The sequence below is a fragment of the Equus przewalskii genome, chromosome 13 (assembly GCF_037783145.1).
Source record: "Equus przewalskii isolate Varuska chromosome 13, EquPr2, whole genome shotgun sequence".
Taxonomy (NCBI): domain Eukaryota; kingdom Metazoa; phylum Chordata; class Mammalia; order Perissodactyla; family Equidae; genus Equus; species Equus przewalskii.
Window position 1 is genome coordinate 42210850 of NC_091843.1, and position 13535 is coordinate 42224384.

Here is a 13535-nt window from a genome sequence, read left to right on the forward strand (position 1 = left end):
AGCTCCCAGCCAATGGCAGACTATGGCCGGGTGCTAGGGCCTGTCCATTTCTGCCCACAGTGGGACTCTTCTAATGGGCAATCTCTGTGCTGGAGCTCCCCATTGGGCTGGTTGCGATGTTCTCAAATCTGCACCACAGTCAGAGGATCTTCCTACCCAATCCTCCTTCCTGCCCCTTCTCCTTTCCCAGGAGTTAGACCTCAGTTGCAGTCTGAAGGCTGCCTTCTCCCTGCCTACTCCTGCTCCCTTCCCTTTATCTTTCACAGGTATTACCCCCCAATAAATCTCCTGCACTTTGAATTCCGTCTTGGTATCTGCCTCCCAGAGGACCCAAACTGAGAAGGATCCTGGCTGAATGCTCAGTGTCTGGACTCTGTCCTGTTGGCAGTGAGGAACCACTGAGGTCTTTTAAACAGGGGAAGCCACGATCAGATCTGAATTTTGTGAAAGTAATCCAGCAGCAAAGGAAGGAATGAACCAGTGGGGAGAAAAGGAATGGTGAAAGGACCATTTAAAAGGACACTGCATTTATTGGTACAAGGTTTTGACAAGAGGCAACTGGCAGCATGTATAATTTACTATGTACGTACTCTTTAGCTCAATGATCCCAATTTTAGAAATCCTATAGACACACTGGCACAAATGCATAAAAGTATTACGATGAGGATGTTAACAGTAGCCTCATATATATTAGCATGGCACTGGCACATTCACCTGTAGGAAGAAAGACAAAAAAATGGTACAGCCGTGCAGTGGAATCACATCACACAGCCTCTAAAAAGAATCCAGTAGGTCTCTTTGTACTGTCTTAGAAAGAGGTACACAACATATCACTATTTGTAAAAAACCAGTTGTTGAAAAAGTATACAGCATGATCCAATTTTCAGCAACAAAATTGTGCATATGTATATCTTTTACATTTTTTGTATAAATAAGTCTGGAAGGAGATACATCAACTGTTGACAGAGGTTACTTCTTGGGGTGGTAGGGCTTTCATTTTTTACTTTATGTGTTTTTACAGTAGTAATGGAGAGATTCTGGCTTTTTTTTTTGGTATTTTTCTGTATTTTCCAATATTTTAGATGATGAACATGGTTCATTTCTCTTATCAGAAAACAAAATTTTAATTTAAAAAGCTCCATGTCTACTTGAGGAAAATTTAAAAATTCTTCATATCACCTTTCCAGAAAAAAAAAATAACAAAAAGCTCCTGGGATAGTCAAGAAGTCTGTCAATGGCCTAGTCTAGGTAAACAGGAATTAAAGATAAGCTGGAATAGAGCTGAACACAGGGTAGTGAAGACAAAAGTTCCAGAAGAAGCCCAGAGTGCTATCCTGGGTAGCCGGTAGATGACCTACAGAGGAGGAGAGGGTGGGGGAAGGAGCAGGAGGGGTATGTGCTGAGTGTGCTGGCCTTCAGGAGGCTCAGGCCAGGACAGGTGGTGTTAATGAGAGGTGATGCTGGCTCCTGTCCCACAGCTCAGGAGAGTAGCTGGGGCTAGAAACTCATGACCTACAGAAGATTCGAAACCCACCAACAGCACTCACCAATGGAAACAGTGAAATCATAAAAAAAAAAAAAAAACTCTAGAAAAATATTGGTGAATATTTATTCAATTTGAATGGGAAAAACTTTAAATATGAGAGCAAATAGTATTTAATAGTCTGAAAATTTTAACATTAAAAATAAACACCTATCGGGGCTGGCCCCGTGGCCGAGTGGTTAAGTTCGCGCGCTCCGCTGCAGGCGGCCCAGTGTTTCGTTGGTTCGAATCCTGGGCGCGGACATGACACTGCTCATCAAACCACGCTGAGGCGGCGTCCCACATACCACAACTAGAAGGACCCACAACAAAGAATATACAACTGTGTACCGGGGGGGCTTTGGGGAGAAAAAAGGAAAAAATAAAATCTTTAAAAAAAAAAAAAAAAAAAAAAAAAAAAATAAACACCTATCCTTTGGGGGCTGGCCTGGTGGCACAGCGGTTAAGTTCGCATGTTCCACTTCGGCGGCCCAGGGTTCACCAGTTCAGATCCCGGGTGCAGACATGGCACCGCTTGGCAAGCCATGCTGTGGTAGGCGTCCCACATATAAAGTGGAGGAAGATGGGCATGGATGTTAGCTCAGGGCCAGTCTTCCTCAGTAAAAAGAGGAGGATTGGCAACAGATGTTAGCTCAGGGCTACTCTTCATCAATAAATAAATAAATAAACACCTATCCTTTAAAAACAAACTTCATAAACAAAATCAAAAGGCAAGCAAAAATGGGGAGAATCTTCACAATATTTACAGAGAGGAAATATCCTTCATATGTAAAAATCAGATTGATGATGGAAAAAAATACTGCAGAAGAAAAACAGAGCATTTTGTATTAGTTAGAATTTGGTTCAGTTACATATAACAGAAAACAACAGTGGTTTAAACAAGATGGAAGTTTATTTCTCTCTCACATTAAAAAAAAAAAATGTCCAGAAGTTGTCAGTCCAGGGCTGGTATGGTAGCTCCAGGAGTCATTAGGGACCTAGGCGTTTTCTACCTCATTCTACCCCAGCCCTAGGGTACAGCTCTCATGGTCCATGTTTGTTGCTAGAGCTCTAGTCATCGTGCCCTCATTTAAGGAATAAGGATGGAGAAAGGGAGGGTGGGTAGAAGGGCACACCCCCCTCCCTTTAAGGAAACTTCTTGGCAGTCCCACATGATACTTTCACTTACATCTCATTGGTCAGAACTCAGTCACATGGCCATACTTAGCTGCAAGAGAACCTGGGAAACATAGACTTTTAGTTGGGTGGCAAAGGGCTCAGCTAAAAAATTGATTTTGTTACTAAGAAAGGGGTGGGGAACAGATATTGGAAAGCAATTAGCAGTTTCTAACATACATGTGAACAGAATCATCAAAACAATACAAATGTAAAAGATTTTAAATGGGTCAACCTTACTAATAATCAAATAACTGTAAAAGAGCCCTCTTATATAGTCTCCTCAGCTAAGATCTTTAAAGGCTAGCCAGACAAGCCGTCAAGAGGACAGTCAGGCACTAATTGTCTTAACACCCTCCACACAGCTGCCCACAGATAGAGTCCCAGGGTGAGGGCCCTTGACACCTGCTGAACAGCTCCTGGCCCTTCTCCCCAGAGTCTCCCTCCAATTCCAAGTGACGTCAGACCCTGTAAACACTGGGAAGTGGAGAAAATTCTGCACCCAGGGCTTCTCTAACTAAACTATGGCTACAATTAAATTTTAGGTGTTTTTTTGAAAGTTCCTTAAAAAGTAATATCCTCATACAAACTGAATCAGCAGTTTCAGAACTAGAAAGAACCTCTGCCCTGGGATGGGGTGTCACAAACTGAGCAGGAAAACTGGCCACTAAAATAAGGACCAGTGTCAGGAAGAATTAGGCAATATCGTTAACTCTTTTGGCAATTTCAGAACCTTACTTCAGGCTCCAGAGGACTGTCATGTCAATGCTGCCATCCCTCAGAAGGCACAGAAGACACGACAGGTGTGGACTCTGAAGTTTTCTGAAGTTCTTAGGCCTATTTTTAATAGTTACTATGCCTTTTCTCCATCTCAGACTGTCACCAGTCACTTCTCACAATTTACTTGAAAGCCTGCCTTTAGCATCCACTTCTAATTTTTGTTATTTTTAAACAGTTATGGATTGGGAAACAAAATACAAGAGCAAAAAGATATTTAGTGGAGTCTCGGGGAGGTGGTCTTTAGTGCATGGGAAGCAACATAATATAATGACTAAACATACACATGCTCTGTCGCATGTATCAGGAACACCTGGATTTGAGTCCTACTTCTACCATTTACCAGCTGTGTGTCCTTGGACAAGCGATTACACTTCTCTGAGCCTCACGTGCCTTGTGTTACAATGGGGATAGTATAGTGCTTATGTCATAAAGTTTATCCTACTGTCAGGGTCCTGTAGGAAACAGAAGCATCCTCAAACTGGAAGGGTTTAAGGAAATCAACAAGGGATAGTGGAGCACTTTAGGCCTAGCAACAGCGGGGAGCTGTTCCCACCTCTAGCCTGAAGGTGTGAAGGAAGGGAAGAGGTATGGAAACCCAGTGAAGGCAGCTGTTGGAATGGGTGTCTGGCAGGAGCTGTGGCCTCTAGTAGAGGGTGCAGTTGGCCTATAGTGACCCAATGGGGACCCAGCGGAATAAATTCTTGATCTAATTTTCCTGTGTCTCCTGCTCTGCTGCCAGTACTCCCCATCGGCCAAACCTAGCCAGAAGCCAGAGGCAAGGTAGATGGTGATGCAGTGCGTACGGTTCAGCCTCAGGGCACAGAGCAGATGAGAGGGTAGAGAGTAGATCTAGAGGGGCCAATGGAAGAGCTTTTGGGAAAACTGAACAAAAGAGAGAAAGTGATGAGCTTAGCACAGTGCCTTGGACATAGTAAGTCCACAAGTCCTCAATAAATGTTAATTAATTTTGGACTTTGCTCTTCTCTCTCCCTTTCTCTCACTCTTTCTTGCTGTCTTTTTTGCTTACTGCTTACTTCCTGGTTTTCAACCGGTCACGCGAATGGCTGAGGTGACTTCCAAGTAATTAAGGTTGTTAGCTATACTGGAGGGACTTGTGGGAGTAACGAGCATGTAAAAAAGATAACCAGGGGGCTGAGGAAAAGAGAGGGAAACAAAAGAAGGGAGAAAGTAAGAGGAAAGGATGGGAGAAAGATGTCTGTTCCCTATCAGGCTGGAATGGACACAGGATTATCTTACTTTATGATCAAATTATGCATTTACTGGGACGTGATAACAGTGTCTTTGTAATTTTACAGCCTAGCAAGACTTGTAAAGGTCTTCCTGCCTTAAACACAAAACCTTGTTCTCACTTCCAGAATAATAGGTTTTACCTCAGTGCTCCCTTCCCTCCAAAAAGCAAGTAGTCAAACGAGTTCACATGGATATTCAAATACTTGCATGCTCCCGTCCAGGTGCCAGTTCAGGTGAATCTTCTATTCTGATTTGGGAAATGGCTGCGTGGAGCGAGCTGGTCCTCCCATGGGATGACTCCCAGTGAGAAGTGAGGTCCAGAGAGTGGTCTGAACTCGTGAACCTCAGCATCCTTTCCTCAAGCCTTTGCCTGCTGCTAACTTGGCCCCTTAGGAATCTGTCTTAACTCCATAAGCTATTCTCGAGTGTCTGGTACAGGTTCCAGAGCACAGCATTCTCAGCTACCTGTTCAGCCTCCAGATTCCTTCTTGCATTCACTCACCCTCCCCTCCAGGCCTTTGCACAGGCCACTCTCTCTGCCTGGAACATATACTCTGTCTTTTTCACCTGGCTAACCTCACCTGATCCTTCAAGACTCCTCAGGTGTCATCTCCTCCAAGGGGCCTCATTCGACAGTGTCTCCTCCCCTCCATGTCCACGGGCATTGGGAAGCCCCTCTGCATCCTCCCAATAGCGCTCTTTGATTCTCTCACCCACAGCATTTGTCCTGTCTTGGTTACCTGTCCTAACTCTCCCAACAGACTGAACACCTCTTGAGAAGGTACCTTGACATATTCATCTTGGTTTCACCACTATCCAGGAGAGTGCCTGGCACACAGAGGTCAATAAAGGTTTACTGAATGAACCTTTAGGGCATGATTCAGAAAATAAGAAAAGAAGTGTCAGAAATCCCAAGGCATCAACCAAGCTATATGTTCTAGAACATTCTTCCTCTCCTCCTGTCACCCTGGCTCTCCTGCCCCAACAGCAGTCAGGACAGGTAACCTTATGACTGTTTACGTGCTCTTTCGTCAATCTTCTTTTTTTTCAGGTATGCTCTTACTGCCACTTCCTCAGACGCTTTCCCTGACCACCCAATCCAAAGTGACCTCAGTCACTTGATTATACATCAGTGTATTTTAATTTGCTACACAGCACTTATTGCTAGTGTTAACATTTTCTCTCTGTGTTTGTTTAATCATTTTTTGTCTCCACCACTAGACTGTAGGCTCCATGTGAGCAGGGACCTTGTCTGTTCACGGTTGTATGCCCTGCACCTAGCACAGAGTGTGCCACACAGCAAAGTGTTTATTAAATATTTGTTAAATGAATCCATGCTATTGTTACTGCATTCTAATTTGATGTATGTCTTCTGTCTTTGCCGTTGGATTAGGTACTCCAGAGAAACTCAGAAGGGTCTCCCTCATGGCATTGGAAAGTAGGAGGGCGACCTCAGTTCCCTTCCTAGGCCAAGGTGGGGTATGCTGCCTGCCTACAGCTCCCTTGAGGCCAGGCACTGAGGAATCTCAGCTCATGTGTCTGCAGTTCCCAGATGCTGGAAATGCTCCTCCAGCTTTCTGTGAGAGCAGCTGTAGCTGCCCATTGCCCAGAATGACAGAGGAAAAGTGCCAGGGCTCCTAGCTGGCGTGACACCCAGCAGGAAGCAGGCACAGTGGCCAGCACACTGAGGAGAGACGTCTTCCTTTCCCCATATCACCACCCCGAGACTGCACGTAGCTGCCCAGCCGGGTCCAGAAACTGGCCCTGCCCCACATAGCTGGGCAGCATGGCTCTCTGGCTCTGCTGTGGAACAGGGCTAGCCTTGAGAAGGTGTGGCCTCGCTCCTGCCCCTCCCAGGTCTGTAGAAATTGCTCTGCCAGCCCAGTGGAGGAGCAGGCCTGAAGTCTCTCACCTGCCCTGGCCCTTCCTTGAAGTCCTCTAGTTTACTGGAAATCATAAACCTGTGAGAGACAGCCTTTATCACACCCTGAACAGTGCACTCTTAATATTTAACAACAGATGCTGAAACAACCAGGGACGCTGGCCTCCTGGTTACTCCCAGTTACTGATATTTGCACCTGGTAACTGAGGTCAGATTTGCTTCTCTTAAGTCATATGATTTGCCTCAAGGCAGGAAGGTTCAGGGGCCACTTGTTGCAAAGGGACCCCGAGGTGATCACAGAAACGCTGCAAACCAGCTTCAGCAGCAAAGGCTGTGCTTTCCAGGGAACCAGCCCTGGGAGCACGAAGCTCAGCTGGCAGCTGGTAAATGACCCAAGTAGGGCCTAATCCCCAACAGTTCACTCAGAGCAAGTTTAGGACACCTTCTTCCCTCTAAGACACCTGCTGAATGAAGCCACTTTGAATCCTTTCTGGAATAGGGTGGGACATTAATTAATTAACAAACTAATTAAGCATATTGAATAGGCCACCCAGAAGATCCTGGTCACTTAAAGTTCTCCAAATCACCGTATAGGCCCCACCCTATCCAGGCACCTAATCTTGCTCCAAGCTTTGCTTGACCTCAGGTATTTATCTCCTGGTTGTCATGGAAGCTGTCCAGATAAACAGCAACTCAGCCAAGCTGGCTCCTCTGCCAGCCTTGAATCCTTCTGAGAGCAGTGGAGCTCCCTGGTGGCCACTGGTGGCCCTGCCTGCTGGGCTGGAGGCAGCTCTACATCAGCTCATGTCTGAGATCTCTTTCACCTGGCTTTTTGAGGCACACAGTAGGTGCTAAATAAAAGCTTGTTGAATGAAGGCAACCCCAGGGGGTATGTTAGTCAGGCTTCAAGGTCCCTAGATAACCACTCAGTGGCTGCTCATGGCTGGAGCAGATCTATCCCTCCCCATCACCCCAGTCACCCCTGGGACTGCAGGCCAGGCTGAACATGGCCACTCAGCTCCTCAAGTGATCCAGCTGGCCCACAGACCAATTCCCCTGCTCCTGGGCCAGGTGGGTGCAGACCTGTGAGGAAGGAGCCTGCTGTGGTCAGGCAGCTTGGGTGGAGAGCAGGCGGGGATGGTATCTGGCTGCACCTGCACTGGATGCCACACACCACAGTCAGAATGGCAGAAGGCCCCACCCGCATGCCAGTGCAACATCGCCCTCACTGTCCGCGTGTCTACTTGAGGACTGAGCATACTCTCAAACCGGGTTCCGAACCACTCTCGAAGGATGGACAGATGGCCTTAAGGGGACACTGCAAGGGGACTAAGGAAGAAGTCACTGTTCCTGCAGACCCTGAAATGGCTACCAAAGGAAGATCCGCAATGTTCTTAGGAAAGTTCCTAAAGTAGGACAGATTTTCCCCTCAGTGACACACAGCTCAGTCCAGAAAGGGGGTTACGGGATAAACTAGATTACCTGACCTCTCAGGGCCGCCAAGGTCACCCACTGCCCTGTTTAAGGAGGCAGCAGGGGGCTGAGTTTGGGCTCTGGACTGGACCTGTGAAGGCCGGGTCTGCGGCAGGAAAGCAGTGTAGCCTTAGGTATCATTTAGCTTCTGCGTTTCTTCATTTGGTTGTTATGTGAATTAAACTGGAGAATATGTGTACAACTTTTAGTATAGCAAACCCGCAATACATTTTATCTATTTAACTATTTTTTCTTTCAAGAACACCGAACTAAACAGAAAAGAAATGGAAATAAATGGAATGGCGTTACACATCAGCAGAAACTTAATTCTCTATCCTGGATAACACAAATGACTGCAAATAGCAATACAGCAAAGAGAGGTTTGAGCTCTCTGGCTCAATCCTTCTAGGCTCCTGAGTCACGGCAGATGCACAGCCTGCATGAGGCTGAGCCACACATGAAAGCTGTTTCCACCCACAGAGTGGTGGAGCCCACTGACATGCTTAATAACAATGACAAGGATGACAAAAATAGCTACCATGGGCCATGCACATGCTAAGCGGTTCACACAGGTTATTTTGTTTAATTCATACTGTAAATCTGTGAGGTAGGTATAGTTGTTCCCATTTTACAGATATAGAAACTGAGAGTTGAAGAGGCTCAATAATTTCATGAGCACCCCCTACCCACTCCACCCCACCCCAACACATACATACACACACACAAAGAAGCAGAGCCGGGATTCAAACCCAGGCTTAACTGACTGTGGACTTCTCTACCGTGCTATATCACTGAAGCAAAATTCTAAGTGCTGTCCATTTCCTGGGAAAGACTTCCCACATGGGAAGTCTTTAAATCTACTTTGCCAGAAGCAAGGGCCATCACTGTGTATCTAAGACCAGTGGCAACTGTCCTCAGGTGACAGGGTGACCAGGGCAGCTGGAAAGGGCATCAGCCACCCCTGCCCCAGAGGGCAAAAGTCAGGTTTCTTTTTCTAAATGGGCTTAGGGAGACTCCTCCCACACGCAGGTCCCAGGCCTGAGCCACAGAGTCCTGCCACAGGAGTGAGGGCCCAGCTTTGCTCAGGATGGAGAGTTCTAGAGTACCCACCTGCCACGTGCATGCTTGTCTCAGCCCCCTCCCCACTCCAGGCCAGGTTCCTGAGATACCCCAGGGGTGGACCGCAGGACCTGGCCAGCACCAGGCGTGGGTTGGGGAAAGGAGGACTGGAAGCACACCACCCTCAGGCCCCTCTACCTCTCAAAAACAAAGAGGGATGCCCCTCCCTGAGGGCCTCTTAATGCCTAGGATTGAGGGTCCTGTGTGTTGAGGAGCCCTATCCCCCAATCCCCTACAAAAGCCAGATCCAGCTGCCAAAGGGCTATGCTCTGACACAATCCTCCGTGTATATTAACATTTTCTCCCAGAGACCAAAAGGAATCCTGGGGAGAGAGCACTGGCCTGGGACTCCATGAGCCCTGGCTCCCATTCCAGGCTTTGCCTCTAACTCTCCACATGACCTTAAGCAAGTCACTTAACCTCCCTGGTCTAGGCTTTCCTTCCTGTTAAATGGGAATAATTACACATACTCACCACCGCAGCTGACGTTCACCGAGGTTCCACTCTGAGCCGGGCCCTACGCAGGATGCATCATCACATTGATTCTCAGAGTGCCCGTTGAGGTAGGTAGGTATCATTTTCAGTCCTATTTTCAGATGAGGAAACTGTGAACGAACAGGGAAATTAGGGGACCTGCCCACAGTCACACAGTTAATAAAGGTGGACCTGGCTCTCAGTACCCTGTCTGTTTTTCCAAGCTCTTAACCACTGTGACATACGGAGCTATTTTATAAAGATCAAGGACAGATGTAGAAGTGTTTTGAAAGCAAAAAAAAGCAGGGGGGGGAGGGTTGAATAATACAAATATAAACCTCGACCCCCTGGACATGACTTAAGGAACATTCCTAATCCCTTTAAGAATATTCTGTGGAAACTGTTCAAAGAATCAGAGACCTCCAAGATGGGAAAGACCCTCAGTATGTCATTTTTTCCCTTTCTCCCTCCTTTCCTTTGGGCAGGAATGCTATGACTAGCCAAATTCTACATGTAAGACCAGAGAGGTCAAGCAAGGGTGACTATCGTAGGCCCTCAGCTGGCAGGTGAGGAGGGAGACAGAACCGGCCTCCTGGCTCCTGGAGCGGGGAGGTAAGGGGGGCAGTGATGATAAAAGGCCCACTTGTGTCAGGGCAGAGCCCCTCCAACCAAAATTTGAACATTTTAACGTAATATCCAAGTACATCTTTCCTAACCTTAAAAACATTTTATTTCATGACAAAGTGGGACGATATTCAGTTCTAAATGTAGTTGGTCCTCCCTCTCTCCTCACAAAGCTCCGTATCAGACAGGGCTGAGAGTGGCAGACAACAGAACTAATGGTGCTTAACACTGCCGGAAAAGGGACTAGATAGATGGAAACTGAGTAGATCAAGACTTTCTGGGAGGGCCACAGATTTACAGGCCAACCAGCCAGGAACAATGCCTCAAGCACACCTTAGGGCCAGGCCAAGAACAAAGTCCTATCTTCCCATGGCAGCCATCAAGGCTGCGCCGCCAGCCCCTCCTCCCCTGCAGCCTCTGCTCCTCCCACTCTCCTCCTGGCTCCCTGAGGCGCTGGCCTCCTTGCCCTCCCCAAACAACCCCTTCTCGCTGTGAACTTGCTGTTCTCTCTGCCTGATCACATTCACACTGCTTGCTTCCTGGCTTCGACCAGGTTTCTGATCGAATACGCCCTCCTCAGAGAAGTCTTCCTGGACTGCCCTGCCACTCTATCCTCTCCCCCTGCTTCAGTCTTCCTCATAGCACCTACTGCTCCCTGACATCGTACTGAGCATTTTCTATCGCCCAGACGGGACCGTAAGCTCCATGAGGGCAGGAACTTGGGTTGTTTTGTTTGTTGCTGTAAGCGCATGGCCCAGAGCAGGGCCTGGTACATTTTAGGAGCTTCACTATTTGCTGAATACTCTGTGAAGGAATGAACGAAGGAACAAATGGAAAACTCCAGTACACACCGAGTCCTCACGTTCTCCAGCTGCACTGGAGGATTAGGGCAGGAACAAGAGTCAACTTGTGCCACGGCTGCGGCTGTGCTGTCAACCCTGCCCCGATTGCGATCAGCCCTGCGGCTCCCACTTTGGAGGGAAGACTTGTCCAGGGACCTACAGCTCTAAAACTCCCCTGACAGACCCTGGAGCTCTTAGACCTTGTCTGGACTGTTGCCGTGCAGACCATGGAGGCCTGGTCAGGTTCCTGCCCCTGCTTTCCCTAAGCCCCAGATAGGTTGAGAAGTGACTAAGCAAAGTCCCTGTTCCCCTCCTAACCGGTTCAGCCCAGGGAGTGACACTGACAAACAGTTGCTCAGTCATGTATAGACCCACAGGGTCACACGAGGTCAGAGCTGGGTGAAGCCTTGGTGATCCAAAGACCAACCTGTGCTCTGCAGATAACACAGGCCAGGGCAGGGGAGAGCGTGTGTGTGGACTCCGCGGTCTGGCAGAGCCAACCTCCACCAGACATGTGACCTTGGAGAATTACTGGAAAAGATAATATTTGAAAAGCACTGCTTTTCTCAGGTGTAAAATGGAAATAAAAGACTCTACTTTAAACAGGAAGCTTGACCTCTTGTTCAAAAGTCTTTATTTCCTAATCTTTATGGTGTTAAAGTCAAACTCCTTGACTTGATAGTTCAATCCCACTAGCACCCAAATCAAAAACCCCACCGACCCCTTGTGATCCCTCCGGACTCCTCCCCACACTCCTGCTCCTTCTCACACCCCTGTGCCCGGAACCATCACTGCCTTCTTTTCTTCCACCCCAGCTTACTACAGCCCTAAAGGCAGGCCTCACAGAGTCCTCCCTGACTCGGGCTTTTCTGGGCCCTCACACTGGACACTCAGTGGTGTAAATGGTGTGTGTTAATAGGCAGGAGCAAAGTTTTGACTCTCCAACCAGAACGTGGGATCCTTGAGGGCAACTGTTTCTTCTCTTATGATGTCTCCCCACACTAAGCATTAAATAATACATAAAAATTCCTGCTGACTGATTCACCTGAAGTTAGAATTCAGCTAAAAGGCCCCCAAATACTCCCTCTACTTCCCAAGGGAAGGAAAATGAAGATATAGAAATAAATTAAATTGAAGACAAACTCAAATCACTCCTATTTCTGTGTGCCTGGTCTGTGTGGAAAAAAAAATCATCTCTATCTCCAACCCAGACTTGATGAGTAGAGGAACTCCCTAAAAACAATACATAGAATAAATCACAAGGACTAGCCTCACTTAAAAATTTCAGGAAGGAAAACACAGTTAAACTGAAAACTGTTAACTGATATTTTAAAAAAAAACACAACAAACAGCCCGGAAATGTTTTTAGGACTATGTCTATCAAAGTCCCTTAGGCGCTGATTCATCCTTCAACACATTCTTCCTAACACCTGCTTTTACTAAAAACCAACAGCCCAACACCAGAACTTTATGAGTCAGACGCAGAGTGAAACTGGACACAGAGGTACTCAGCCATGACGAACATCACCCAGATAGCGAGCGACAGCCACACTAGGTATTACCAGCCAGTGCCCTGTGGCCATGAGCGTGGGCCATAGAGAAGCTGAACCAACAGCAGATGGGTGTCCACACCACCCAGATTCTCCTCCTGCCTTATTCCTTTCTCTGGTCCATGCCTCTGCTTCCCCCACCCGCCTGCTAAATACATCTGGAAGAAAGTCTTGTACAACCCTTCACCCAAACTAATTCCACATTATTTCAAGCGAGACCTCAGGACCAACACATATTTCTTTCTTATTTTTTTTTTTTAAAGATTTTATTTTTTCCTTTTCCTCCCAAAGCCCCCGGGTGCATAGTTGTATATTTTTAGTTGTGGGTCCTTCTGGTTGTGGCATGGGGGATACCACCTCAGCGTGGCTTGATAAGCGGTGCCATGTCCATGCCCCAGATCCGAACCGTGGAAACCCCAGGCCGCCAAAGTGGAGCACGCAAACTTAACCACTTGGCCATGGGGCCGGCCCCCTCTTTCTTATGTTTTTTAAACAAGAATATTAAAAGGCAGAATTTAGAAAACTCAAGTGATATGGAGAAGATTCGATCTACTATCTTTTGATTTTAACCTCACGTTAGACAATCTTTTTGAATACAATTCCACATCTACACAAACAAGTAAATTTTCCCTTTAAATTTCAAACAACATCAACTTAGTCCTCTTCCTCTCTTGGATTTTTAAAAACAAGACTTGCTCATTACAGCTTACAAGGTCACAAAACACAATCAGAGTCTACACAAAAACCTGTACACAAAAATGTTCATGGCAGCATTATTCACAATAGTCAAAACATGTAAACAACCCAAATGTCCATCAAATGATGAATGAATAAACAAAATG

At 46.9% G+C, this 13535-nt stretch overlaps 1 protein-coding gene across 10 annotated transcripts in view; it reads right to left on the minus strand.

Annotated features, from left to right (window-relative positions):
* LOC103563240 (5E5 antigen-like) overlaps positions 1 to 13535 on the minus strand; it is a 61242-nt gene that overhangs the window by 31974 nt on the left and 15733 nt on the right. For 3 of the 10 annotated variants that reach the window (XR_011525611.1, XR_011525609.1, XR_011525610.1), the window contains exon 3: positions 9678 to 9808. The exons of 4 other annotated variants lie outside the window; for them this stretch is intronic. Coding sequence is in view for 3 of the 6 variants with exons in the window: in XM_070571108.1 (XP_070427209.1) it covers positions 9678 to 9789 (112 nt within the window). In the remaining 3 variants the exon portion in view is untranslated. The remainder of the gene's footprint in view (positions 1 to 9677; positions 9809 to 13535) is intronic. 3 more of the 10 variants (XM_070571108.1, XM_070571107.1, XM_070571109.1) reach the window with 1 other exon arrangement.